The following is a 26,186-nucleotide window of genomic DNA, read 5'->3' on the forward strand; positions in this document are numbered from 1 at the left end:
TCAGGGAAACCAGGGTACGGCTTTGCCTCGGACAGCTTCCACCACCCACGCACACTTCGAAAGTATAGCCTGTCCCTTCATTCTTTTTCTCCTGCATAATATTCTATGTGAAACGGCCACTTGGCACGGAATGAGTGATGCGGGATCGTTCCCACATTTCTTACAAGCCTCAATATCAATCAGGAGTGATCTAAATAATGTAAACGTTGTAGCGGAATTGTGGTTGGAAAAGAAAGCCTTGCAAACCCAAATGGACTGGTTCCGAATAACATAGGTGCATGTGAGTCGCAAGTCACAATTGTCAATCCAGATATGGGTACCACACAGGGGAAACCACTCACAAATTAAAACTTCCAAGTGCTATATTACCTGCACCCAAACTGCGAGCTCACTCTAATCACGAAACCTACACGCATATAATTATGTATGCCAGTACGTATGCTAATAACAGTACGAGACTGAGATTTCGATGTGCAAAACTTACGACCATACGACAAGTTATCTGAACGTGCATTCGAAAATGTACAAACTACCAAATAGGGAACCAACCACACCTGACGCCACACACATTCACATGAAAGTAATCACTAACTAAACACCAAAAGGATGCTGCAGGCCACGCCTTTTCATTTGCTCCTTAAACACCCATAGTCACTGGCACCCACTTAGAAGATGGAGACAATACCCGCGAAGAGGAAGGGGATTTTCAATAAGAAGGCAGACTTTGTGGCCATCTACTTGGCTAGTCACCTAGTTAGCTCCAGCCTGCCTCCACCCACCCCCTGTGGGGAAAGACAACAGCCCCTGCAAACAATATCCGGACAATAAACCACGTTTTGAACCAACACTCAAGGTCTTCACCCCCCCCCCCCCCCGCCCCCGCCCCCACCCCCAATACAACAGTCTAGGAGCCCATCTGTAGCAGTCTAAACACATGCATAAATACATTTCACAGTAATGGTTGCTTTCGTAAGTAAGAGGGCTTGTTTAAATATTGTACCCAGATGCCTGAAAAAGAGCGTAGTTGATAATTATCCAGTGAGAATGCTCAAATCGGCACGTTATCCTACTTCAGCACAGCGAGCATTGGAACAGAAATCAAACAGCAACATTTCCAGTGATGCCTCCGAGGAGCAATCCACTTTTCAACCTGTGACTCGCCACTCTCGGAAATCCGCCCCCGACGGGGGCCTTTGGCACTCTAATGAACTTTAATTGTCCGAGCTGTACCGTGTGGGGCACCCCGGCGGCCGCACGGACCCTTCGGGTAGGGGGCAGAAGTGACTCACCTAGTCCCACGTGGGAGCCTGACCGCCCGCACTAGCCAGAACAGGCCCATCCGCTCGGTCACGTGGAGCCGCAAGCTGCTCTCGCCGAGCTCCTCCCACGTCCATCGATGTGTCCAGCGATGCGTCCCGCGCCTTGAAAGTCTCCTCACAAGCCCGACCTGACCCATCGGAAAGCCCGCAAAGTCCCGTCACCCACAATCGTGACGTCCCCTCCGCTGCAGGCCCTCCGCTCGTGCCGCAACCATGGGGATTTGAGGAGATTGTAAAAAAAAAATTGTCCACCCGCCACCCCCCGCCCGGCGGCCGAGACACCTCACTTAAAATGGTGTCTCTGCCGCGTGGCCGGGCGGATCCTAAAGCCCCGCCCAAAAGGGGGCCCAACCCAGCCCCGCCCCCCAGCCCAAAAACTACCAAAAACACCTAACCCCGGTCCCGTGACGGCGCCATCTCTACCCCCCCCCCCTCTCCCCGGCCCCAAATTCCCCCGGGCGGGGCAGGCCTCCCTACGGTCGGCCCCCCCTCCCAGGACCCCATTGTTCCTTAAACGACCCCTTCCCTTCGGCGCCATCCTTGCTGCAGAAAAGAACAGTCTATTGCAAGTTATAAAATGCTTGAAAAAAAGGAGTGCTTTCAATGAGAGACTATATTTCTATTTTTTTTTTTTGACGATAGAAACAAATTCTCTTTTCTCCCTTTACCTGAGACGCCTTCAGGAAAAGTAAACCAGTCCCACCACAAGTCCGATGTAAAAGATCTTTTCGGTAGATTGAGAAGCCGTGCTGTACTGTACTGCGCTGGTGTTGCTCCACAAATGAGCCGTTCAGAAACTTCACCCCGCCTGGCAGCTTGTGACTCGGAAACGGAGCCGGACACCGGCTGGGGTTATTCTCGAGCAAACAGGGCAGCAAAGAAGGGCTGTAGCAGGGAGCGGTAGATGAAAGGCGAAAAAAGGCGAGAAAGGTGAGCAAATACCCGCCTCGCTCAGCCCTGCTCGGTCGTAAGCTCAATGCTCCGCTCCGCACCTGTTCCGTCGATTATCCTCAGCTGGGTCCAGTGCCGCGAGAGACCGCCCCTGGCCGCCGAGCTGAGCTGGTCCCCTTCACCGCAGACGTACTTTTCTGAAGCTGCTACAGATGAATATATGATGATACAACGAATTCCGTTGCAACGCATGCCTTTACCACGCATGCGTTACAACGGAATTCGTTTACCACGGATAAACTTTTCCTCGACTAATTGCGTGGTGACGTCATACGTCGTTAAGAGAAAACTGCATTTTTTTCCGATTTCTCTTAAACGACGCTGACGCCGACGTGACATATGGTGAGTTGTTTTATTTGGGGGGGAGACCCCCCCAAGCCCCCCTTTTTTCTTTTTACCTTTACCACATATGCCTTTACTACAAACATCGTAGTAAAGGTATGCGTGGTAAAGGCATTAGTGGTAACCACGCATGCGTTGTACTGCATGCGTGGTTAAAGATTTCGGGGAAACGGCTTCGTTGTAAAGGCCGTTTCCCCTACAGATCCTTGACTAAACGGAGAAAGGGCGACACTGTAGCAACTAAACAGGTCAGTCAGCACAAGTTATACACTGCTCTCGCTCTGTTGTTCGGCGGGAGAATCACCGATGGTAGGGTTTTTGAAAGGGGTCATCGGAGGAGCACCTCACTCGGCCACAGTAGCGGCCGCCACCTAGACGTTGACTCACAGCTGTCAGTGCAAGGGAGGCAAGGGGCTTTGGGAGCCATACAGTCTCAGTATCGAGACTCAGCATCGAGACTCAGCAGCCTACCAGAGCCAAGAGACACCGATTAAACAAAAGACGGTCGCAGCTTTCTTCGACAAAAGACGGGGCGCCAAGCCGAAAGAGACAGCGGAATGCTTGGAGAAAAACAACGTGGAAACCCTCCGCAGTACTCCTTCAGTGGGTGCTGGCAGGAAAGAGGCTTCTGCAGCTACAAAGGACAATTCGGCTCCTCTAGTAGTAGTCACATCGGCAAGGTGAACTATCTGTTCAGGGAATGGATAAAGGACTTGAATCTGAGTCGGATGGCAAATTTTATTTAATGTCAGACCTAACGACCCTTTCTGATAAGGAACTTGAACTGGACAGTGCCAGTAATCTTGGGGACTGGGGGGACCTCCCAGATGATGAGGAAGGAGATGAATTCGAACTGTCTCCTTCTCAGGACACTGTGAGGAAAATAACGGAAATCAGTGAAGGAGCACAGCGTGCTCGAATCCAGTCTTTGGCATAGATCAATCTGGAAGAGCTCGATGAGGGCTCAATTACGCTTGGCTTGATCTACAAGACTGTAATGACTCACCGTAGTGAAACAAAAACTGAGGGTCAGCGAACGCAAGGAGCTGTAAAAAAATTGCAGAACACTGTACGGCGGCTAATAAAAACTTGTTCTGAAGTAACGTCACGGGTGGTTGAAGTAGAGGAGAGAGTGTCCTCCGTGGAAGATACTTTAGCGAAATAACGTCACGGGTGGTTGAAGTAGAGGAGAGAGTGTCCTCCGTGGAAGATACTTTAGCGAAACAACAAACGGTTGTAGAGTCTATACAGAAATCAAGGGCCGATGTGGATTGGAAGCTGACGGACCTAGAGAATAGAGCACGCCGCAATAACCTACGCGTGTTAGGAATCGCAGAAACGAAAGAGGGGACAGATCCTCGTAAGTTTGTGGTCCAGCTGTTCAAGGAAGCTTTTCCAGAATTGGCCTCTTGGAACTGGGAAAAGGAGATAATTCGTGCCCATAGGTTCCCGTTTGTGTTGCGACAGCGTGGGAGACAAGGTGACCAGAACTTATACCCAAGGGCAATACTAATTTTCTTGAATAACCATTTGTTGCGAGATGCTCTCTATGATTCGGCAAGGCCGGAGAAAAAACGATCTGGTATGGGGTGCGATTTCTTTGTCCGCCCGGACTTTTGCCCAACGACTGTCAATGAACGATGGCAAATGCGGAAATTAATCGCCCCCTTTCAAGCAATAGGTGCCCAGGCTTTCTTGCTGAATCCCTCCAAACTAAAAGTCATCAGCAATGGTCAGACGCGGTTCTTTACATCCGGCAGGATGGCGCAGGACTATTTAAAGGACCTGGAGAAAAATGTCAAGAAATAAGTAACATTGTTTTGGGCTCTGATCTAGGGATTTTGTAATGCTTGGCTTAACTGTATTCGGTTTATAGGGTGGTGGGAGGATTAATCACTGTTTTGGTTATTCATTGAAGAATTAATAGGTGCATATCTCTTTCTAAGAATAAGTTTTCCTTTAAGAATGCTTGATGCTATAATAAGGCACCTTGTTCTCTTGTTTGTTTTATTATTTACCTAAGCCTTAACGATGATGACAACGTAATGCAATGTATATTTAGGTATGTACAGGCAGTGTAGGGGAAGTATAGGCAGTGTAGGGGAAGCTCTGTTTTTTTTGTGCTTTATGTTTTATGTTTCAGGCAATGTGTTGGTTTTGCTCATTTGGTTTTGGTCATTTTGGGTGGTGGGGGTATGGGGGGTGGGGGGGTGGGCGTTGCAGGGTGCAACAGGGTGGGGGGGCGGAAGGGTATGGAGGTTCTAAATTCAAAAAAATTTGAGACTAACATTGCAGAATTGGCAGGTCATTTTTTTTTTTGATGGCCTGTAGGTATTAAGGTACTTTTTTAAGGCTGAGGAAATCTAATCTTCGTTTGATTTTTCTATTTTTTGATGGGGCAGGATAAACTTGTCATAGGTACTTGGAATGTTTGTGGCCTCAACGACCCTAAAAAGCAGGCATTGTTCTCTAAAATTGTTAATTCCATGCGACCTGACATATTATGTATACAGGAGACACGTACCGTGGGGGAAGCGGGAGTGTCTTAGGCTCTATGGGTATGAGACCTTAGTCTGTTCTAAACAGACTTCTATGATCAGAGGGGTAGCCATATTTATAAGGCGTGGTGTAGGCATATGTAAAAGGACATTGGGGGATAGAATGGATAGGTGGGCCATAGCTGAACTGTGTATAGGTGGCAAACCTTTTAACGATTTGTAATGTCTATGGATCGAATTTAGATGATCCTGACGTGTTTATATACTTGGATGTAGAATTGGCAGCAAGGCCTAGCCCACTTTTCTTTTGTGGAGACATGAATATTAATATCTCAAGCGACTCTGATTTAGTTAGAGGTTATAATTATATCGGGAGAAAGCCAAAGGTATTCAAAGCTCTTCAGGAACATGGCCTTGAGGATTTATGGTTTTTACATAATAAAACGGAAGATGGATTTACGTTTTATTCTATGCCTCATAAAAAAAATGTTAGACTAGATTTTGTTTTTCTTTCAAAACTGGTGGCAGCTTCTTCTGTCATTTTTTGCCCGCCACGGCTTCTCTCGGATCATAATCCTTTGATTGCCGAATGCCCCTGGCCTCGTATTAGGAAACCTCCCAGGGAATGGACGTTCGAAAGGAAGCTATTATTTGAGGAGGGATGTTGCTTATATATTAAAAAATGAGTTGTCCAATTTCTGAATATTAATAGGGGGACAGCTATAGATCAAATAGTTTGGGATACCCTGAAAGCTGGACTACAGGGTGAGACCAAAAGTTTCTCCTCTTATAGGTGGGAGTCAGAGCAAGAACGCATGCGCACTGGCATGAAAGAGCTTAGGGAGGCTGAAACTGATCTTATTCTAAATATTCACAATGGATGTGGCATAGAGCTTAGTCAACAAAAAGTAGCAATTTTGAAAGCCCGGCTGCTGGAGTCTCTTGGTCAGGACCTAGCATTAAAGTATCTTCAGTATCGTACAGAGCTATATGAGTTCGGGGAGAACTCTGGCAGGGTCCTTGCTAAGAGACTTCGTCAGCGAAGTATACAGAGCCAGGTTGTAAAAATACAAGATGAACAAGGAACAATATATGATACCCAGGAGAAGGTCAATGAGGTGTTTCTGGATTTCTATTCTTCACTCTATAGGGAAGATATTTCTAGGTCAAATATAGATAGGGCTGTGGAAGAATTTTTAGTAGGTATTGAGACTGCTACTATCTCTCATGAACAGGCTGAGTTACTGGCCGCACCTATTCAATGGGAGGAGGTTGAGCTTGCCGTAAAATCTCTGGCTAATGGTAAGGCTAGTGGCTCAGACGCAGTCCCATTAGAATTTTATACGTTTTTTTAGCTGAAATTGGACAGTTCTTTCTTGCGGTATTAAGAGCTGCCCAGCAGGGTATAGTACCTGAGTCATGGCAAAATGCAACTATAGTTTTGTTAAATAAAAAAGGTAAACCTGAGCTATCACCATCGTCATTTAGGCCGATTTCGTTAATCAATAGCGATTCGAAAATATTCTAAAAAATAATGGCAAATCGACTCGCGCAAGTGATCATCCCGTTGGTTTCTATATATCAGCATGGCTTTATTCCGGGACGGGATACAGCGGATCATGTCAGGCGCTCCATTGCATTATTAGACTGGGGCCATGTTACGAATTCCCCCCTCAGGCTGATCCTGTTGGATGCCCGAGAAGGCGTTTGACAGGGTCTCCTGGGGGTTTCTGTGGGCCATACTTAAATGGAAGGGATTTCCTGCTGAATTCGTAAATGCTATCCGTGCAATGTATATCTCTCCAAGAGCACAGTTACGCATCTCTAGACAGCAGACAGACTTTTTTGCTATTACTAGGGGCACGCGGCAGGGGTGTCCTTGTTCACCCCTGCTGTTTGCCTTGTATATTGACCCTTTTCTTTCTAAAATCGAGGCTAATCAGAATATATTACCAATAAGAGCTGGTAATACTTCATATAATTTATTAGCCTACGCAGATGATACAGTCGTTATAACAGCTGACGTCTCATCTGCATTTAGGGAACTTAAGGTGCTCGTTTGGCATTTTGGGGCAGTATCGGGCTATAAGCTCAATGTTTCAAAGACCCAGGTGGTCCAGACGCCTGGTATGTTAATTTCTGATGCTCCAGTTGTCTCTGAAGCCACGTACTTAGGAGTGCGTATAACCCCCGCAGTGGATACTATTCCGGATCTAAACATCCTATCTGTGATAGATGCAGTGAATACTAAATTAGAGCGACTTGATAGTCTACATTTATCTTTATATGGATGCTGCAATGTTATTAAAATGTTAATTCTTCCTAAGTTTCAATATTTATTTAGGACTATCCCTCTGTCATTTTCTCAAAAGAGTTTGACTAAGGCAGACAGGGTGTGTTATAGGTTTCTGTGGGGATACAGGCGCTCACGTCACGCAGCTAAATGGATGTCTTCCTCGAGATCGTGGGGGCTGGTCGGTTCCCAGTCTGGTCATGTATTACTGGGCAGCAATGCTACAAGTAATGGGAGTGCTGATTTGTGGTGATAAAGCGAATGTACCATTATGTAATCGTCCTACTATTTTTGAGATAGGGCTGGGATCTGCTGCAAAGGGCATTTTACTTGAGGTCTTGGAGCCCAGCTACTATAAGCGAACTCGTTTCAAAGTTATGATTGCTGCATCTACTATATGGCGGGTAATCAAGAGGAAACTGTCCATTCCAAATTTAAATCTGTATACATCTTTTAAAGCTACCCGAGTGTTTCCTAGTATTTTCCAAGACCATATAATGTATAGTTTGCAAAGGCAGGGTGTTCATGGGCTGGTCGATATAGTGGTGGACGGTCAAGGCTTACCTTATAATGAAATTAGGAATAAATTTAAGCTTTCTCCACACGATTTTTTCAAATATTTACAGATCCAAAATTTCATTTATAAATATCAGAAGGAAACACCAGGCATCTTGGATAAAGTACCAATCATTGAACTGATTAAGAAAAAAAGTAAAATAGGGACACTTCATCAATATATATTATCCACCCTGCCGGACGATCTGACTACCCAAAGCGTTAAGTGGGAATTGAAACTTGGAAGGATTCTGTGTTCATGTGCCTGTGTATCAGATATTTAAGATATCAATTTATTTGTATGTACTCAATGAAGATTTGATAATCTTGAATGTTTGAAACTTAGAATGAAAAGAAATTGAGACATTTCATTTGGAATTTTGTCCTTTGTGTTATAATTTGTATGAGCATTTAACCCCGGTGCTAGAACTTGCCAGTCAGGTTATGATATCAGGTTCACTCAAGACTCAAAGCTATATGGCAATGTTAGATCTATATTACACGCCTGCTAAGATTGCAAAGTGGGGGGCTACAAAGGGCAATTCCTGTGCTCGTTGCGGATGGTTGGCTGCCGATATAATACACATGTTTTATTCCTGCCCATCCCTTGCCGGGTTCCTAGAAGACATTGAGCGCTTTATTAATTCTATACTTAAGATCAGTGTGCTATTGACCCCGGCATTAGTGATATTTGGGGTAGATGTTGGAAATACTGTAACAGGCAGGAATTCTTCATGCCAATCAGCTCTTATATTTATAGCTATGTCGCAGGTTCGCCTTTGCATAACATCTCAGTGGCTCTCCTCGGAAGCTCCAACCTTTATGCAGTGGCGAGCATGATTGTTAGCTGTCCATAGGCTTGAATTTTCCGCTTTCTCTTGTAAAGGGGGGAGGAGGCGACAATTGGCAACTAGGATTTGGGCACCGGTGCTGGATTGGGTCGGTTAATGGAAATTCAACTATCTGCTTATGTATTACTGTTTTGTTTGTAATCTCTTGTTTCTTTGCTTATCCTTTTTTTCAAGTCTGATTCCCAAATATTTTCAATCCCTAGTTATGTTCGGTAGTACCGAAGGACTATGTATTGAAATAAGTTTTGTTTATTAATTCTTATTAATGACCAAATCTGCTGTGTAAAATGAATCTGAATTGTCAATGTTTGGTCTCATCAATAAAAAATAAAAAAAGAGGCTTATTTTTCGAAACCGGACTATTTTTGGTTTTGAAATAGTACATATGGTGTCATATAAAAATGTTCTTATCATATAATCATTGGTTACATACAATCCATTTCTCATAACTAGAAATATTTCCATGAAGGTGTGTCACTTCTACATGCATTGGTTATACCAAACGTCATTCAAGTGTGACATCTCATGTATTCGTTATTTATGAACTCGTGCATATTTCCACCCTACCCCCTTTACTTAATGCTCTGTTGTTTGCTGTACACTAGATGTAGGTAATGTTGATTGCAAGTTTAATAGTTTTCCAATGGGTCAGCTAAGGTCTGTGTCCTCATTTTGAGTAATCGTGAGGAATGGTCTGGCTACCGTTTCTTGGAAAAATGCTTAAAATATTGTTGCAATGTTTCTTCGGCATCGACTAACTGCAGTGTGAACTAAAAGTGTCGACCTGGTGTTCGTAGTCTACATTATTAAGTTAGGGGCATGGTGAATACCGTTCAGGTTATCGGTGCATCTAGAGCCTTAAATTATTTCAGTAGTACATCCCATTCCATTGATATTGGCGTCTTCCGCAATCCCCTGTACTCCCGTTATTTTCTGGAACCTGACATAAGAAAGTGGCAAGCAGTATGACTCGGTAGGCACTGGTACCATAAGGTCCATTGGCTGCTCCATTATTACAGAATTTTCAAACACTAAAGCATGTGTCCACACTCGTTCTCCAGATGATACAAATAGTGTCAGATAGTTATGTCTGTAAATAGTTTCTCCAATGCAAATGTACAAATGGGTTTTGAGAAATGTATTCTTTTTCACTACTTCCTTGTAGGTTTATATTAAATGCCTAAACATTTTTCATGATGAAGGGCGAGAGACACTTGAAACATACTGAAGTTATCTTTAATAAAAAATCTAATTTTTGAAACTATTTTAGTTTCAAGGTTTACATTTTATTTTTAAACTCCCACATTAAAAGTAAGATTCTTCGGAAAACAAGGACCAAGCAATGAACAAGAATGATCAGAGTATTATTGCTATAAAGGCACAACCAAACTAATAACAAGATTAACAGAAAATTAAAGTGCTTAGTACTACACTGTGTAGAGAGTGACACTGCACAGGATAGCCCCTTGTATTACACTTCTTATATTGACTGCAAACAGTGTTGGCCCTGTTTCACAAGCCTACTAGAAACAACTACTTGATCTGCATATTTCATTGATCGAAATCTGGTTATTACTGGTTATTAGAACATTGGAATGTGGAGCACTCCATTGAATACAATGGAGTGCTCCATGCTTCTACGGGCCGGTAAAGGCCCACAGAGCAACATTCCAATGTTTTCACAAAGGCCTCTCGTAGCTCGACAGGGTTTAAATCCCCTCTGGATCCGAGAAGCCTTTGTTTTATTTGTTAGAACATTCTGCCCTCTAGTGGCAGAATGTTCCAATAGCCCTTCATAGCTGGACTATACCGGCTATTAAAGTCCCCTTACATTGTTAAAGGCCCTCGCCTTCAGCTCGGGCCTTTATTGCTGGAGCAGGCCTTTAATAGCCTGTATAGCCTGCGACGGCGGGCTATAAGGCTATATTAAAATATTACTGTTGCTAAAGTCTAATAGGTCATAATACCTTCAGGGTACTCCACCGAGACATGGCTTCTGAGGTCCTCCATCATTGCTGGGTTCACTTCTTTTCCATTCTCAGAGGTAGTATTTCTGCAGGGCTGTGTTAGTAGTGTTTATCCAGAAAACGCCTAATGTCTTACTCCTTCAGTCGACTGAGGGTCTTCAGTATCTGTTATTGAGTACCTACGCTGTGTGTTTTCAAGGCACATCTGTATACCAAGTAGATTCATGTCAACCTCTGCCTTCTCCATGAGTTTTTACATTGTTGATGCTCTCAATATCTAGACTTGAAGAACCCCAAGTAGTAGCCGCATCTTGGTTTCGCCTGATCTCCCTTCCTTTTTTAAAAAAAACCTTTTTTTATTGTTCTTTCACATTAATCGGTTGATCTCCCTTCCTGATCCCCTCCCTGTATCTGCTCTATCCTCCAACACAGAAATCCAGCAGCTTCCTACCAAGCTGTCAATGCTATTGTTCGTGTGAAGAACTGGTCTGATGTTGTTCTGTTGTCCAGAGTGGTGTAGTCCAATTTAAAATTTGCTAACATTCGTGCCAAGAATTTTCAATTCTATTAAGGACAGGAGGCGAGGATTATGCTGTCTCATTTCTTTACTACCAAAAAATACAGCAGCCAATCACAATAGTAAAGAAAAACAATAAACTACATATCCCATGAACCCCCATGATACCATAGAGTAGGTGTAGTATAAAAGGTATTCCAGAGGACAGTCCTTCCTCTTTCTTTGTGTAGAACAGTTCAGTCATAAGTAAAGTCATACAAGGAAAAGTTCCAGGAATCCAACAAGATAAAATGAAGATAAACACGAAACCCAGTCTTCGGGGAGCAGAACAAGGAACCAGAAGAAAGACGGATGGCCAAGGGTCCAGGACGTCCTAAACAGAAAACTGCAACTGGAGAAACCGTCCGAAGAACAGCCACCGCTGGCCCGAAGGACACGACCAAATGCAATCATTTAGGATCAGAACCTGAAATGAAAAAACAAATCCGTAATATCCAAAACCCACCAGATGAAGGAAGCATGGATAAAGGATAAGGGAGGGAAAATACAACATATGCATAGAATACAAGTGTAAAAGCAATGAGCAATACAATGCATATATATAAATAAGGGTGGGATAATCCTCGCCTCCTGTCCTTAATAGAATTGAAAATTCTTGGCACGAATGTTAGCAAATTTTAAATTCTATGTCAGGACGGAGGCTCCGATTATGCTTTTTTAAAGCTGGTCCACCACAACAGAAGCAACATGCATAATAGATTTAAAATAAAAGGTTTTAAACACTGACTCTGAAGACCAATCAGCAGCCTTCAAGATGTCTTGGAGGCCGGCACCCAAGGAAAAAGCCTTAGAGGCCATAGCTCCTCTAGCCGAGTGGGCACCAAAAACAGAAACATCAATGCCCGCCTCCTTCATGAGCCAACGAACCCATCTTGCTAAAGTGGCAGGACAAACAGGTTTAAACGGTTTCTGTAAAGCTATAAGCAGTTGACCTTGGAGATTGCTACGAAAAGGAGCAGTACTCACCTCATAATCTCTGATGCATTGAACCACACAGAGTTTGGGATTGTGAGGAAAAGAAGGATATGAGACACAAGAAGTGTTAGACTTAGTACGGCGAGAAATAGTAAAGGAAACCCCTTCTGGGGTGAAAAGACGTCCAGCCAGATCCAAGGCACGAACATCAGATACACGTTTGCAAGAAAGCAAACACAACAACATGGTCAGTTTGGCAGATAACTGTTTGCGAGAGAGCAAAGAATTAGAAGGCCATGAATCCAAGAAACGTAAAACCACTGAAACATCCCATAAGGCGACATACTTTGGGCAAGGAGGTTTTACCATCCGAATGCCTCTGAGTAATTTGCAAATAAGAGGATGCTCACCAATAGGTTTACTATCAACAGGGACATGACCAGCTGAAATCGCAGACCGAAAGTTGTTAATCGTCCTGTAAGCCAAACCCAAAGAAGCCAGAGAAGCCAGGAAATTGGAAACTAAAGTGACATCTGCAGAAGAGGGATCCACTGACCTCTGTGCACACCAATCACACCATCGTTTCCAAGATGAAGCATAACGCTTGTGTGTGTTGGGACCCCAAGCTTCCCCGATAAATCAGGCAGCCTCCGAAGAAAGCCCAGGGACTTGCCAACGTCCCCCGAAATCCGCCACGCCACTAACCGAAGCTGACCCGACAGAATGAGAGGGTGGGGATTTCTCAGAGGGTCCAGCAACAGATTCTGCAGGTCGGGAAGCAGAATGGGAGGAGAGCAACTCATCTCCAGAAGAATCGGAAACCACGGTTGGGCCCTCCACAGAGGAGTGACCAGAATCAATTCCGACAGAAAGAGCCTCGCGCGGGCCAGAACCCTCGGAATCATTATGAAGGGAGGGAAGGCATAACATAGAAGAGGAGGCCAGGTCTGAAGGAACGCATCCGTGGCCAGAGCCTCGGGATCCGGTCTCCAACTGTAAAATTGAGGAACCTGCGTGTTCAGCCGAGAAGCAAAGAGATCCAGATGACATGGACCCCAAGTTCGGGACCGGAGCCGAAACACCCGAGGGTGAAGCCTCCAATCGCTGGCATCCCTCAGATGGCGAGAATTCCAATCCGCCACTTGATTTTGGCGACCAGGAAGGTATTCGGCAATAACCGTGATCTGACGTTGCAGACACAGGTGCCAGAAGTCCTTGGCAATTTCTGCCAGGAGCATGGACTTCGTACCTCCGAGCTTGTTGACATACCTCACAGCCGAAATGTTGTCCATGCGTAGAAGAATGCAACAGTTCGTTGCATGGGGAGTTAGACAACGAATCGCAAATTGATATGGAGGGACAACTCCTCTGGAGACCAGCGCCCCCCTGTCGTCAGAGAGCCGCACCGAGCTCCCCATCCCCAAAGACTCGCATCGGACTCGATCACAACCTCTGGAGTCTGACCGAAAAGAGCACGTCCGTTCCAGGATTCCATGTGGTCTAACCACCACAGCATCTCCCACTTGGCGTCCTCTGAAAGAGGAACCATATCGGAATACCGCAAGCCCTTCTGAAGATGACGGATTTTGAGACGCTGAAGGGCCCGATAGTGTAGAGGACCTGGAAAGATTGTTTGAATTGAGGAGGACAACAGACCCACAATTCGAGCTACCGATCGCAAGGAAACCAACTGTTCGGACAAAACCAAACGCAATTCCCGTTTGATTGCTCTGATCTTCTGTCCCGGGAGCAGAAGTTGACAAGCAACTGAGTCGATTTTGAACCCCAGAAACTCCATGGTTTGAGAAGGACGAAAGTCCGACTTCTGAGAATTCACAAGAAATCCCAGAGATTGCAGAAGATCGATGGACCAATGGAGATGTTGTTGTAAAAGGAGAGGACACTGGGCCATCAAAAGAAAATCGTCCAGGTAAACAATCAACCGGACCCCACGGGCCCGCAAGGACTCTACAACTGGACGCAATAGCTTCGTGAAGCACCACGGAGCGGAAGATAGACCGAACGGAAGGACCGTGTACTCGTACCACTGACCCAGCCACTGAAACTGGAGAAAGCGACGATGTGGAGCATAGATTGGAACTGAAAGATACGCATCCTTCAAGTCCAGATGAACCATCCAGTCTCCTTCCCTCAAGAGATCCCTTAGAAGGTGAATACCTTCCATTTTGAAGTGACGATACACCACTCCGCCGTTGAAGTCCTTGAGGTTGAGGACTAGACGAGAACCCCCTCCTTTCTTTACCACCAGAAAGACATTGCTGACGAAGCCGTCTGGATGAGGGGAAGAAAGGACTATGGCCCCTTTCGCCAGAAGAGACTCTATCTCCGTGGAGATGAATTCCTGATCTCGTAGGGAAAAAACAAGGGGAGAAGGAGGACGGTGTTGGAGAGGGTGAGCGTAAAACTCGAGTTTGTAGCCCTGGACCGTCTCCAACACCCAAGCATCGCTGCAGATTAACTGCCAATTTGGAAGGAAACATCTCAACCTGCCCCCCAAAATTACTTCTGAAGACAGAATTAATCTCACCTGAGGAATCTGGGCGGCCACCTTGGGCACCTCCGTATCCACCTTTGGAGTACTGACCCCGACCTTTCCTTGAAGGGTAGAACTTAGATTTTCCAGAATTGTAGGACTCCTGTCCGCCTCCTCTTTGGGACTGACCTCCTCTCTGATTAGGTTGGGAAGTTCCACGGCCGGACGAACGCCCCCTTCGTCCAGCCCGACCGAAAACCGGACGGAAAGCTCTACGCAGGTTGGCCTGCGCCCTGTCCAAGCCGCTGAAGGTGGCCACAAAACTGGATAGTTCTTTTAAAAACGGCTGACCAAATAATAAACCTTGAGCTAGAGGCCCAGACTCCGAAGGAGCCAGATCAGTGAGCTTAGGATCAAGCTTCATGAGGATTGATCGACGGCGTTCACTATTTAGGGCGCAGTTAGCATTACCAAGCATGCAGATAGCCCGCTGAGCCCATCCTACCATCTCTTCCGGATCAATCAGGGCGTCAGAGTCTTTCGCTCGAAAAGCTAAATCCAAAATTTTCGTGAGAGGGCCAAGAAGATCCAGCATCTTATCCTGACAGGATCTCCATGACCTGTCGAGACCCTTTTTAGGATCCTTGGAATACTTCCGTAAATAAGTCACCATTGTAGGGTCTACATCAGGAGTCTCTGCTAACTTGTCGGACAGATCGGGACGGGGACACTCAGATCTTAATCGTACTCGCACGGTACTGTCAAAAGATCGCCTGATATGAGTCTGAACATAAGCAGCCACCTCAGGGGAAGGCAACCAGGCCGAAGAATTAGGATGCACAATTTCAGTGGGTTCAAAATCTAGTACCGGAGGCTTAGATGGGGCATCAACAAAGTGCTCTTTACGAGCTTTCTTCTTAGGAGGGGGCGACTCGGATTCAGAAGATGTAGAGTCAGAGGAGGTAGAAGCGGAAGGGGAAGGATTGTTAGACTTTTTAGAGCGTTTCCCCTTCTTAGAGGATTTGGGTGCAGCCAGAGAATGCGCCAGTTTAACAAAGTCCGCCACATGCGGATTCTTGGGAGATCTAGAGGAACGCCCTGAAGGCGGTAACCATCCCTGCTTAGATGCATATTCTGCGAGGTGTAACTGGAAAGGAACAAGATTGGAATGGAAAGCCTGTCCCTCATATTCCATCTCCATGGAACCAGAAGGTTCCTCTTCACCATGGTAGAAGCCCTCCTCTTCATAAAAATCTCCCATCTTTGGTAAACAAAGAACAGTAAATAGCCCACAGAGGAAAGGACTGAAATTCACACCCTTAGGGTATTCAGGGGGAGTGCGACCCCAATAACAAGCCTCAGGCAAGAAAACTGACCAGAATGAACAATTTGAATGTGGAGGGAGGGCTTGTAACACTCTAGGCAAAGCCTACTTTAAATTTTACAACCCTTAGTCCTCTCTGACAAAAGGGCGTCTGGAGCCTGACAGCCGGCAGGTGGGCAGAGGCTTAGAAAGCCGATTTTAATGTTTCCTGATAGATGCACGAAGACGCGCTGCAATGCCTCCTCACAAACGCCAGGAATGCAGGAAATGCGCAGTACCGACGGTCGCCTGAAGCGCGAGTCGAAGGTACTGCGCATGCGCGACACAGAAAACAAAGCCGGCTGAAAATGAGAGACGCGCGAGGAACGTGCGTTTCTCAGCTCCTACTCCCACTCCACAATAGTGAAAAACAGGCGCAGAAGAGCAAGCCCGCACGCGGGGGGTGACCACACGCCCCCAATGCAAAACCAGCGCGAAGTCAAGCGCTACAACACATGCGATAATAACAAGCGGCAACAACATATACAGTAAGGTAAGCGGAGCAAGCACGCTATAACTTTAGCCAAAATTACCCAAAGCGGGCTTGCCGGGCGATGATGGCGGTCGCAGCGTTGTAGAGCTCCCGCCTGCCCTGACATAATCCTACCATTTATCCTGACCCCCGAGCCCGCTACCTGCCCTACCTGAGTGGTGATTGTCCCTGGCAGCATCTGGACCTGTCCGGTGAGGCCTGCTGTCCCCCCGGCTGCTCTGGTGAGCCGACATCGGATGTGGAGTGGTGCGGCCTGGGGCCGGCAGGCGGAGCCGGGACCTCAATTTTCGAGGCATCGGCTGGCGGCCGCTGGTCGGACCGGTGGGAAGCCTTCCTGATCGGTGCCTGCGACACCGGAGGTGAAAGGAGCTGCGGCGGTGACCAGTGGAGCGGACTCCCACGCCGGGGTGGCCCCTGGAGGCTCCGGAACCACTGCGGCCTATGCTGACCCCGAGAAGCCGGGGCCTCGATTTTGGAGACGCTGAGCTGACCCGCGCCTGGGAGGTGGTGAGTCGGCGCTGGGTGCCCCTGGGGTTGGTGGACCGAGCTCTTGCCACAGGACGCCCTTCGTCGTGAGGAGGGGGTGCCACGGGAGACCCCCCGTGACTGCGGCCCATCTGCATTGTGGGTTGGCCCCCCTTTTGGTGGCGTGGGTCCGGAGGTACAATTCCCTTGCCTGGGACTGAGGCTGCCTGGTTCCCGGGGACGTGACGGAGGGCTCCCCGGACTGCCTTTGCTGTGACGACTGGGGGACCTGGCCCCCGGGGACGCCGGAGTGGTGCTGTGCTCTGCTGGGCCTCTGGACGCCGGGACCTTGAGGTTGGCGGTCCCCGCCTGGCGCGACCGTCTTTGGCTCTCTGTCGGGGGAGCCGACGCTGTGGTCAGTGGCGCGTGGGGTCGAGGGCCCCTCTGCGACTGGACTTTTACGGATCCTGCGGCTGTGCTGGCTGGGCAGTGGATCGGTGGCAGGCAGTGTCCAGTGCAACCTATCCCCGCCAGCCTGGGGATCGCGCCTGCTGCCCAGGAGTAGACTGTGGCCTGATCCGACTGCGACACGCGGAGAACTGTGAGTGCCCCCCGATTTGGTGTGTCCACCTGCGGTGTGCAGCTAAGCCCCCGAGTGCATTCTACGTCTACTTTACTGCGGGTGCGGAGGGGTTCGCCCGACTTCCCCTGATCATGACAAGAGGTGGGGGCGGCGCTGGACCCAACAAGCAAGGTCCAATCGACAAGTTTACCGGACCCAGCGGGGGGTCAGGAGCCTCGGGTGGCGGCCGGAACGCGGGACCTGACAACGCGGCCCTGATGGCGGCCATCACGCAATCCAGAGACTCGCTGGACGCCAAGATCGGGGCCGTTGGGGCTGATGTCATGCTTCTGCGCCAGGACCTTCGAAACGCGGTTGCTCGCATCACGGAGGCTGAAACCAGGATCACAGGAGTGGAAGATGATGTTGGTGCCCTAAAGAAGAAAGTGGCGGAGATGGACAAGATTCAGAAGGGTCTGGCACTCCGAGTTGAGGATGCAGAAGGGCGAGCGCGCAGGAATAATCTACGCTTCATTGGCTTTCCGGAGGATTGCGAGAAGGGGCCCATGGATGCGTTCTTGACGCGTTGGCTAGAAGGTTGGCTCCCCCCAGATGTCCTCTCAAGCTGTTTTGTGATCGAACGGGCCCACAGAGCCCTGATGCAGAAACCGCCTGTGGGAGAACGACCGCGCCCAATCATCGCAAAAATCCTCAACTTTCACGATAGGGATACCATACTTCGAGAAGCAAGGGCCACGGACGCGTTGCTGTTCGATAATCATAAGATCATGATTTTCCCGGACTATACCAGACAAGTGCAGCAGCAGCGTCGCTCCTTCCAAGATGCGAAAGCCAAGCTCCGGGGTTTGAAGATTCCTTATTCACTGCTCTACCCGGCCCGTCTACGCGTCGTTTTCCAGTCCAAGACTCACTTTTTCGATACTCCAGAGGCAGTGTATGGTTGGACGGATGAGACTATCCGGCTCCGGCCGAACGCCCAACCGGGCCTGAACCCAGGGCCATCACGTGGATCGTCGCAGGAGAGGAGTGACTCCTCCACCAGGGGTAGAAGACGCGGGAAATCTCGGTTGCGGAGACGCTCCCATTCCGGGGGCGCCCCGCGGGATGGTGTACAGTCCGACACTGATCAGTCCGGGAAAGGGCTTTGATGACCATGAGACCTCCATTTCCTAAGTCTGTTCTCTTTTCATCAGTGGACTATCCGAGAGGCCCGGCGCAACTGCCGCAATGGCCGAGGAACTAACGCCAGGGATGGTGAGACCCAGACATTGGTTTGTCTCAGGTGGGGCGCTGTTGGTGAGGCCTGATTGCCTCGCCCTGACCGTGTTACAGGTCACTAGTGGTTCATTGGGGCTCGGGGTGTTGACATATGGGCAGCCTTGTCCTCTCACGTTGGGAGGCGGCCCCGAAGGGTAGTTCCCGTTAGTTTGGGGGGTGTAGTGGGATCCATTGGTATGGGTGGTTTTGGGCACTATGTTTTGGGCCCGAAGCTCCCCATGCCGCGACAGGTACTTCAAGGTTTCATGAGGTATAGGGGTGGGGGGAGGCGGAGTGTTGGGTGTTGGGTGGTTTGTGGGGTTGTCAGTTGGGGGAGCTGGGGGGGCTGGGGGGGTGTTGGACGGGATGCACGTGATTTTGGCTACAGTGATTTGCATGCTACAGGGTGCCTGGGCTGGGTCCTGGGGCTTTCTGAGACTTTTTCGTCAGGACAATGGCTGATCCCGCACACTTGACACCTACTAGTGGATCTATGAGAATTTTAAGCTGGAATGTGAGGGGGATGTTGGACAAAATTAAGCGTGGGGCAGTGTTGCGCTGGGGCAAGAGAGACTCAGCTGATGTCATGCTATTGCAGGAGACACATATGTTGGGAACAAATGTGCTTAGCTTACAGCGCTTTGGCTACACTCAAGTGTTTCATGCGGGATTTTCTAGAGGTTCGAGAGGGGTGGCCATCCTTATACACAGGAGACTGTCCTATACCCACGAGCGTCATTGGCTGGATCCCCAGGGTCGATATGTCTTTGTCAAAGGGGTGATAGGCGCGGAGCCGGTGGTGTTTGGCTGTGTGTATGCCCCTCCTCCTCTACAATGGTCCCTGGCTGAGCGCCTCTTTGCGTTGTGGGCTGAGATTCCGGACTCTTTGGCTGTGATAGGTGGTGACTGGAACGATGTGGTAGATGTGTGCCTGGATCGGCGAAGGCTGCAGGACGCTGCGGTGGCCACCTCCCCTACTCGCTTGAAGGCGATGGTTGATGGGCTGGGCTGGGTGGATGTCTGGAGGCATTTGCATGCCAGGTCGCGTGAGTACACATATGTCTCTGCTGTGCATGGCTCCTTCTCCCGACTGGACTGTGTGTTTGTGCCGGGGGCCTTTCTTGACAGAGTGAAGCAGGCCGTGATTCAGCCTCGTGGGCTGTCGGACCACTCCCCAGTCGTAGTACAGATCACACTGCACAGGTCGCCCCAGCCGTTTCGGTGGCGGATGTCCTCGTGGCATCTCCAGCAACCAGACTATACTACTCACATGCGCGGAGCGATTGCCCACTACTGGCACGAGAACCTGACTGAGGAGATTGATGGGGTGATGGTCTGGGAGGCCATGAAGCCCACGTTGCGAGGCGTCGACATAGCTTGGTGTGCTGCAGCCCGTCGACGTCGTCGGGAGGCTATAGTGGCGGCGTCAGATAGAGTAGGGGTGTTGGAAGCTCGGTGTCGGGCTGACGGTAATGGGGTAGCTCTCAGGCTGATCCTGCAAGCGCAGCAATCTTACGCCTCAGTTTTACTTGACGAGGCGCGACTGGCCTGGCTGGCTACGAGGAGCAGGGTCTACCAATGGGGCGACAAATCTTGCACCATGCTCCATAGATTATGCCAACAAACACTGCAGCCGGTTACTGTGCCGGGCCTCGTGGACGAAGACGGGTTGGCCATGACGGATCCGGCTGCCATTGCGGCGAGCTTCGCTCGCTATTATGCGATACAATATGCCCCTCGGGACAGTCTCCCGCCGGAGGCTATTGACAAGTTCATCGCTGACCTTCCCCCTCGCGCGATTACAGACGAAGCCAAGACCGCCCTTGATCTCCCCTTGACGGCGGAGGAACTAGGCGATGCATTGGGTCAACTCAACACTGGCAAGGCGCCCGGACCGAGCGGATTTCCCAGCGAATTTTATGAGAAATTCCACTTGCAGCTGGGGCCGCATTATAGGCGGGCACTAGAGGCAGCGCGGGAATGTGGTAGCCTGCCGATTGACTGGCGTCAGGCCGCAATTGTGGTTTTTCAGAAACCAGGCAGACCACCCGACAGACACGAGTCATATCGTCCCATATCCTTGATCAACTTTGAGGCCAAATTGTTGGCCAAGGCGTTGGCGAACCGCCTCCTCCCGTATATGACGGACTTAGTCCACCCGGATCAAGCGGGCTTTATGCCCGGTAGGGCGACGCGTCACAATATCAGGCGCGCGCAGGTGGCCGTCGATGCGATGGGAGCGACGGGAGAACAAGCGGCGCTTCTACTAGCGGACATCGATAGCGCATTCGATTCAGTCAGTTGGACTTATCTCTTCGCCCTTTTGCCGCGGCTCAACCTCGGTCCGATTTTTGTCTCGTATGTCCGGCTTCTATACACAGACATCACCGCCTCGGTGCGTGTTTCGGGGGCTGTGTCGGAGAAGTTCCCAGTTGCCAGGGGGACTCGCCAGGGGTGCCCCCTCTCCCCGTACCTTTTTGCCTTGGTCATGGAACCATTGGCCGCGTGGGTGCGCATTGATGCACAACTTCGGGGCTTTGTGTGGGGAGCTGGACTCTCGGACAGGATTGCGTTATACGCAGACGATGTCCTCTTCTTTCTGACAGACCTTCACAGTTCTGGCCCGCGGATCCTAGACATAATGCGTATTTTTGGTGAAGTGTCGGGACTCTTCCTTAACCCGCGTAAATCGACTTTATGGGTGCTGGGCGGGAGATCGGAGGTGTTCCCCTGGGCCTCGGCCTTGCAAGTCGCGGTTGGTGGTCTAAAATACCTGGGAGTTTTCCTGTCTGAATCTGCCGCGGTTGCATGGGAGCGCAATGTGTTGCCGGTGTGGGACAGAGTTCAGTCGGACATTAAAGCCTGGTCTCGCATGCCCCTTAACATCTATGGCAGGTCGGCGATTTTTAAGATGGTCGCCCTCCCTAGACTCCTTTACCAGCTTCAGAACTTCCCATATAGGGTTGACTCACAATGGTTCCGTCGCGTGAATTCGGTACTGGGACGTTTCCTGTGGGCAGGGGGTGCCTCCAGAGTGGCACTGCGGACTTGTTTCCTGTCCACGTACTGTGGTGGTCTCGCTACATCAGACATACTATCCTACTACCAAGCCTCTCATCTGCTGGTTCTGAATGAGTGGTGGTACGGGGGGCGTGATGACCCGGCATACGCCCTGGAACGCTTTCTTATGGGGGATGCCACGCTTCACACGCTGTTATACTCGGCCAGCCGGCGGCGGAAGCTGCCGCAGGCTACTCAGGTGGTTTTCATGCTTTGGAGACAGGTGCTGCGTCGTATGGGCTGGTGGGGTCGCCTAACAGCGGAAACGCCACTCTGGAACAATGGCCGGCTCCCTGCACTTGCCTCACTGTCGGGGTTTAGTGGATGGGACTCTATTGGGATCTCGACACTAGGCCATGTCCTTACTGGGACTACTCTTAAAACCTTTCAAGCCCTTAGCGCCGAATTCGACATGCCCAAGACCCAATTTTTTAAATACTTACAACTGCGTCACGCTCTTGCGCCGAGTCTAGTGGGGTTAGACCAACTCCCAGAATTTAGCCCAGTTGAAGCCAAGCTCTTCATGGGGGATCTGGGGGATAAAAAAGTCTCCAAAATTTATCAAACCTTAATTACTCACTGCTCCTCTTCCCTCTTGTCGTTGAAGGCCTCCTGGGAAGTAGATGTTGGCCCCTTGGATGAGGATGATTGGAGGGAGGCACTGGAGTCCCCCCGTGGGGCAGCCATCGCTGTGAGACTCCGATTTATACAGTTCAAGTACCTGCATTGGGCCTATTACACCAGAGAGAGACTGTGGAAGGCTGGCCTCATTGCCACCCCTGTATGCCTGCGTTGTGGGACGGAGAGCGGTACGCTGCTGCATACTGTGTGGTCGTGTGTGGGTCTGACTCGATTCTGGAGTGGGGTTTGGTCTTGCTTGTCAGAGGTGCTGCACTGGGACCTTCCTCGCACGCCCAGACTAGGTCTTTTACATATCATGGATCAAGTAGGGGGTAACATCTATAAGCGTCACCTCCTTCTGTTGGGCCTGACGGTCGCCAAACGGGATTTGGCAAAGGCGTGGAAGAGTGACCGCGCCCCCCCACTCAGCGCATGGAGGGCGGGACTAGATTTTCTTATGGGACTGGAATTGCCTGTGTTTGAGGCCAGGGGCTGCCCCCGCAAACATTACAAGATCTGGAAGCAGTGGGCAGAATACAGAGACTTGCCATTGGATCCTCCCGTTGACCTGGATGATGGACTGCCTACCGGCAGTGACCTCGGGGCCTAGGTGGCTCCAGGACGCCTATTGTGCTTTACACTATATGCTGCAGCTGATGGTGATCACGTGCACTGGGTTAGGGTGGGATAAGGGGTGGGTAGTCGGGGGTTTTTTTTTTTTTTTTTTTTTTTTTGGGGTTGTTGGCTGGGGGCGGGACGGTGGGTGGGGGGTTAGTTGAATGTCTAGGCTGTTCATGCATTCTATTATGTGTTTTCCACTGGCAGTGTCCTCCTGGCTATGGAGTACTGTATGTATGATTTGCCTGAAACCCTTAATAAACACAGTTGTGAAAAAAAAAAAAAATTACCCAAAGCGCAGAGTAATGCACAAAGCGCAAGGAAGAAAGTCAAAAATGCACTTAACTGGCTGCGGAGCAGCAAAGAAAGAGGGAGGACTGTCCTCTGGAATACCTTTTATACTACACCTACTCTATGGTATCATGGGGGTTCATGGGATATGTAGTTTGTTTTTCTTTACTATTGTGATTGGCTGCTGTATTTTTTGGTAGTAAAGAAATGAGACAGCATAATCGGAGCCTCCGTCCTGACATAGAATCTGATCTCTTTGTTTTTCTTGCCATCAAGTTGCTGAAGCACCGTGACGCACAGAATTCTGTATTGCTTTCTGCTGCCTTAACATCGTCTAGATAAGCTTGTAGGTCTGAGGCATAACACCTTGACCTCTTTTTCTTTAGGAGAATGCCCCCTCAGTGCTTCCCTCAAATTAAATGTGCCCATCTGTAAGGTCCTGACTTACCCACAATCATGATCACACCTGCCCCATTCCTACATTACTTGTAGTAGCCCGCCCTGGCATTGAGAAAGCTTGAGAGACAGAGGCCTAGAAGTTGTAGGCATGCAAACTTTATCTTCCAGTAGTGCAGCAACAGGCAGTGACAAGCAGCTGTGTAAGATGCTCCAACTCCACTTTGACTTCAACTGATATTGGACAGCATCAGTGAGGGGCAAGGGGAGTGTAGGCATGGCTCTGCCTATGTTGCTCCTCACAAGGGCAAGACTGAAGATGGTGCTTGGGAAGGCGCGGATGTATAAGCTTGAAAGAGGAAATGAAGCTTCACCTGGCTAAGAGTTAAGCCTCAGTATGGAATCTGAAGGAATTCTTGCAAGCTGATCCTGGTTATAGTCTCTCTCCTCCTCCCCCCCCCCTACATGGGGGTGAATATAAAACGAGTCTGCAGCCATATTTATTTTTTGGTGCAAGTATTTATTTTGTATTTTAAAGGCTGTGCTTAGAGGGGTAAACTGAAGCTTCAAGTATGCTGATAATAACGAAATGTCCTTGAGCCAGAAAAGATTAATTTTCCAATATTTTTACTCTTGATGAATGAACCAGAATTGCCTTTGTTTTAGTACAAAGGAGAAAGAGGTTCAGTGGATAGGAAAGCTTTCAAGACTTAATTCATCCACGTTGTTGTACCCAAAGTAGGCCAGTATCTAGCTCCTCCAGTTTCAAATCATAGGATTGTCATTCACATAGACCTTTGCTTATCTAAGTGCAGTCACAAAACTCTTCTCTCCTTTCCCATTAACAGACCGTTATGATTGCTTGTGGACAACAGTCTCTTTTCCATTGCAATTGTGGGCCTCCCCAAAAACACATCCATATACTGCACATGATGCACATTTCTCTTTTGAGATAGCGAGGGTCTCCAGACCTGGGCCCTCATCTCTTCCACTGGCTTCTTGTGGAGCAGAGACTTCGGCTTGCGGCTTAATGTATGTCCTACAACAATGATGCAACATCCCCCAACTTCAGGAACCTCTTCACCAAGTTAGACACCCTACTCACCTTAAAATGAATCTCTGATCTCCATTGTGACACAATGAAGTTCATGATAAATGGTCAGTCCTGTGGCAGAATTAGTTTACCCACACACATTTCTACCAAAGCTTGAAATAGTCTTCAATTCACTTCTTTTCTTACACAACAAACCCCACCGCTCTTCCACCAAAGCATTAAATAGTAGTGTAGGAAAGGACCTTGCGAAGGAACGAACAACGTGCTCTGCCTTCTGATCTACTACTGTAAGTCCTTTTCTGTGGTGTGACATACATGACTGCCCTAAGTCACATGTTGAGTGATAAGGGAACCTGTGTCATATCTGGCTCATAGTCGATTGATTAAATTCATCACGTTTCTGAAGTTGCGGTATTGTGAATATGTGATTAATTTTTATATTGCAGGCCAAGTTCAAGAGCCAGAGAGCGCGAATCAATAATGAGTTTGCAAAGCTGCAGACATTTTTGAAAAAAGAGAAATCTTGTCACCTTAGAAGCCTGGAGGATGAAAAGAAGAAGAGTTTGCAGAAAGTCAAGGAGACAGTGACCAATTTGGAAGAACAGCAATCTGTCCTCAGGAGCCTGATCTCAGAGATCGACTCAAAGTCTCAGCAGCAGGATGTGGAGTTACTGAAGGTAAGAAAAGGCTATGAACCTAGAGAACCAGATTATCAGCATACCTTTTTTTATTTTATTTTTTAGGGACATCTAGAGCGCGCTGATGCCAATTGGCCTTGGCGCTAGTCTCCCCAAAATCTTAACAGCAGTGAATTGGCGGTTAATTGATTTCCTATGGGGCCTGGCCTATGTTAAAAAAACAGGTTTTTATTTTTTACTCCTTTCTGAATCTCAAAAGGTTGGGCTGAGACCTAAGATGGACCGGTAACTCATTACACCATTTAGATGCTGAGTAGGATCGTTTCCCTCCCCCCGCTCACTTCTCAAGTTTTCTTTCCATATTCTCTGGACTTGCAGTTTGTTAGCTGTTCTTGACTATAGAATTCTTTTAGGTTGGTACCATTTGAAGGAAACGTGGAGAAAACCTGGACCATTTTGATGTAGTCCCTTATGAATCCAGCATAAAGCTTTGAATTGAACTTGTGCCCTGACAGGGAGCCAATGGAGTTCTCTAATGGATTTTGAACCTGATCAGAATTTCGGGAGATTTAGTAAAACTCTGGC

The 26,186-nt window shown here is 48.6% G+C and overlaps 1 protein-coding gene across 2 annotated transcripts in view; it reads left to right on the forward strand.

Moving 5' to 3' along the window:
* Positions 1-26,186, forward strand: part of LOC144756167 (E3 ubiquitin-protein ligase TRIM39-like) — a 408,111-nt gene that overhangs the window by 141,921 nt on the left and 240,004 nt on the right. For both annotated transcript variants that reach the window (XM_078645748.1, XM_078645747.1), the window contains exon 3: positions 25,410-25,640. In XM_078645748.1, coding sequence (XP_078501874.1) covers positions 25,410-25,640 — 231 coding nt within the window. The remainder of the gene's footprint in view (positions 1-25,409; positions 25,641-26,186) is intronic.

The sequence above is a fragment of the Lissotriton helveticus genome, chromosome 5_1 (assembly GCF_964261635.1).
Source record: "Lissotriton helveticus chromosome 5_1, aLisHel1.1, whole genome shotgun sequence".
Taxonomy (NCBI): Eukaryota; Metazoa; Chordata; class Amphibia; order Caudata; family Salamandridae; genus Lissotriton; species Lissotriton helveticus.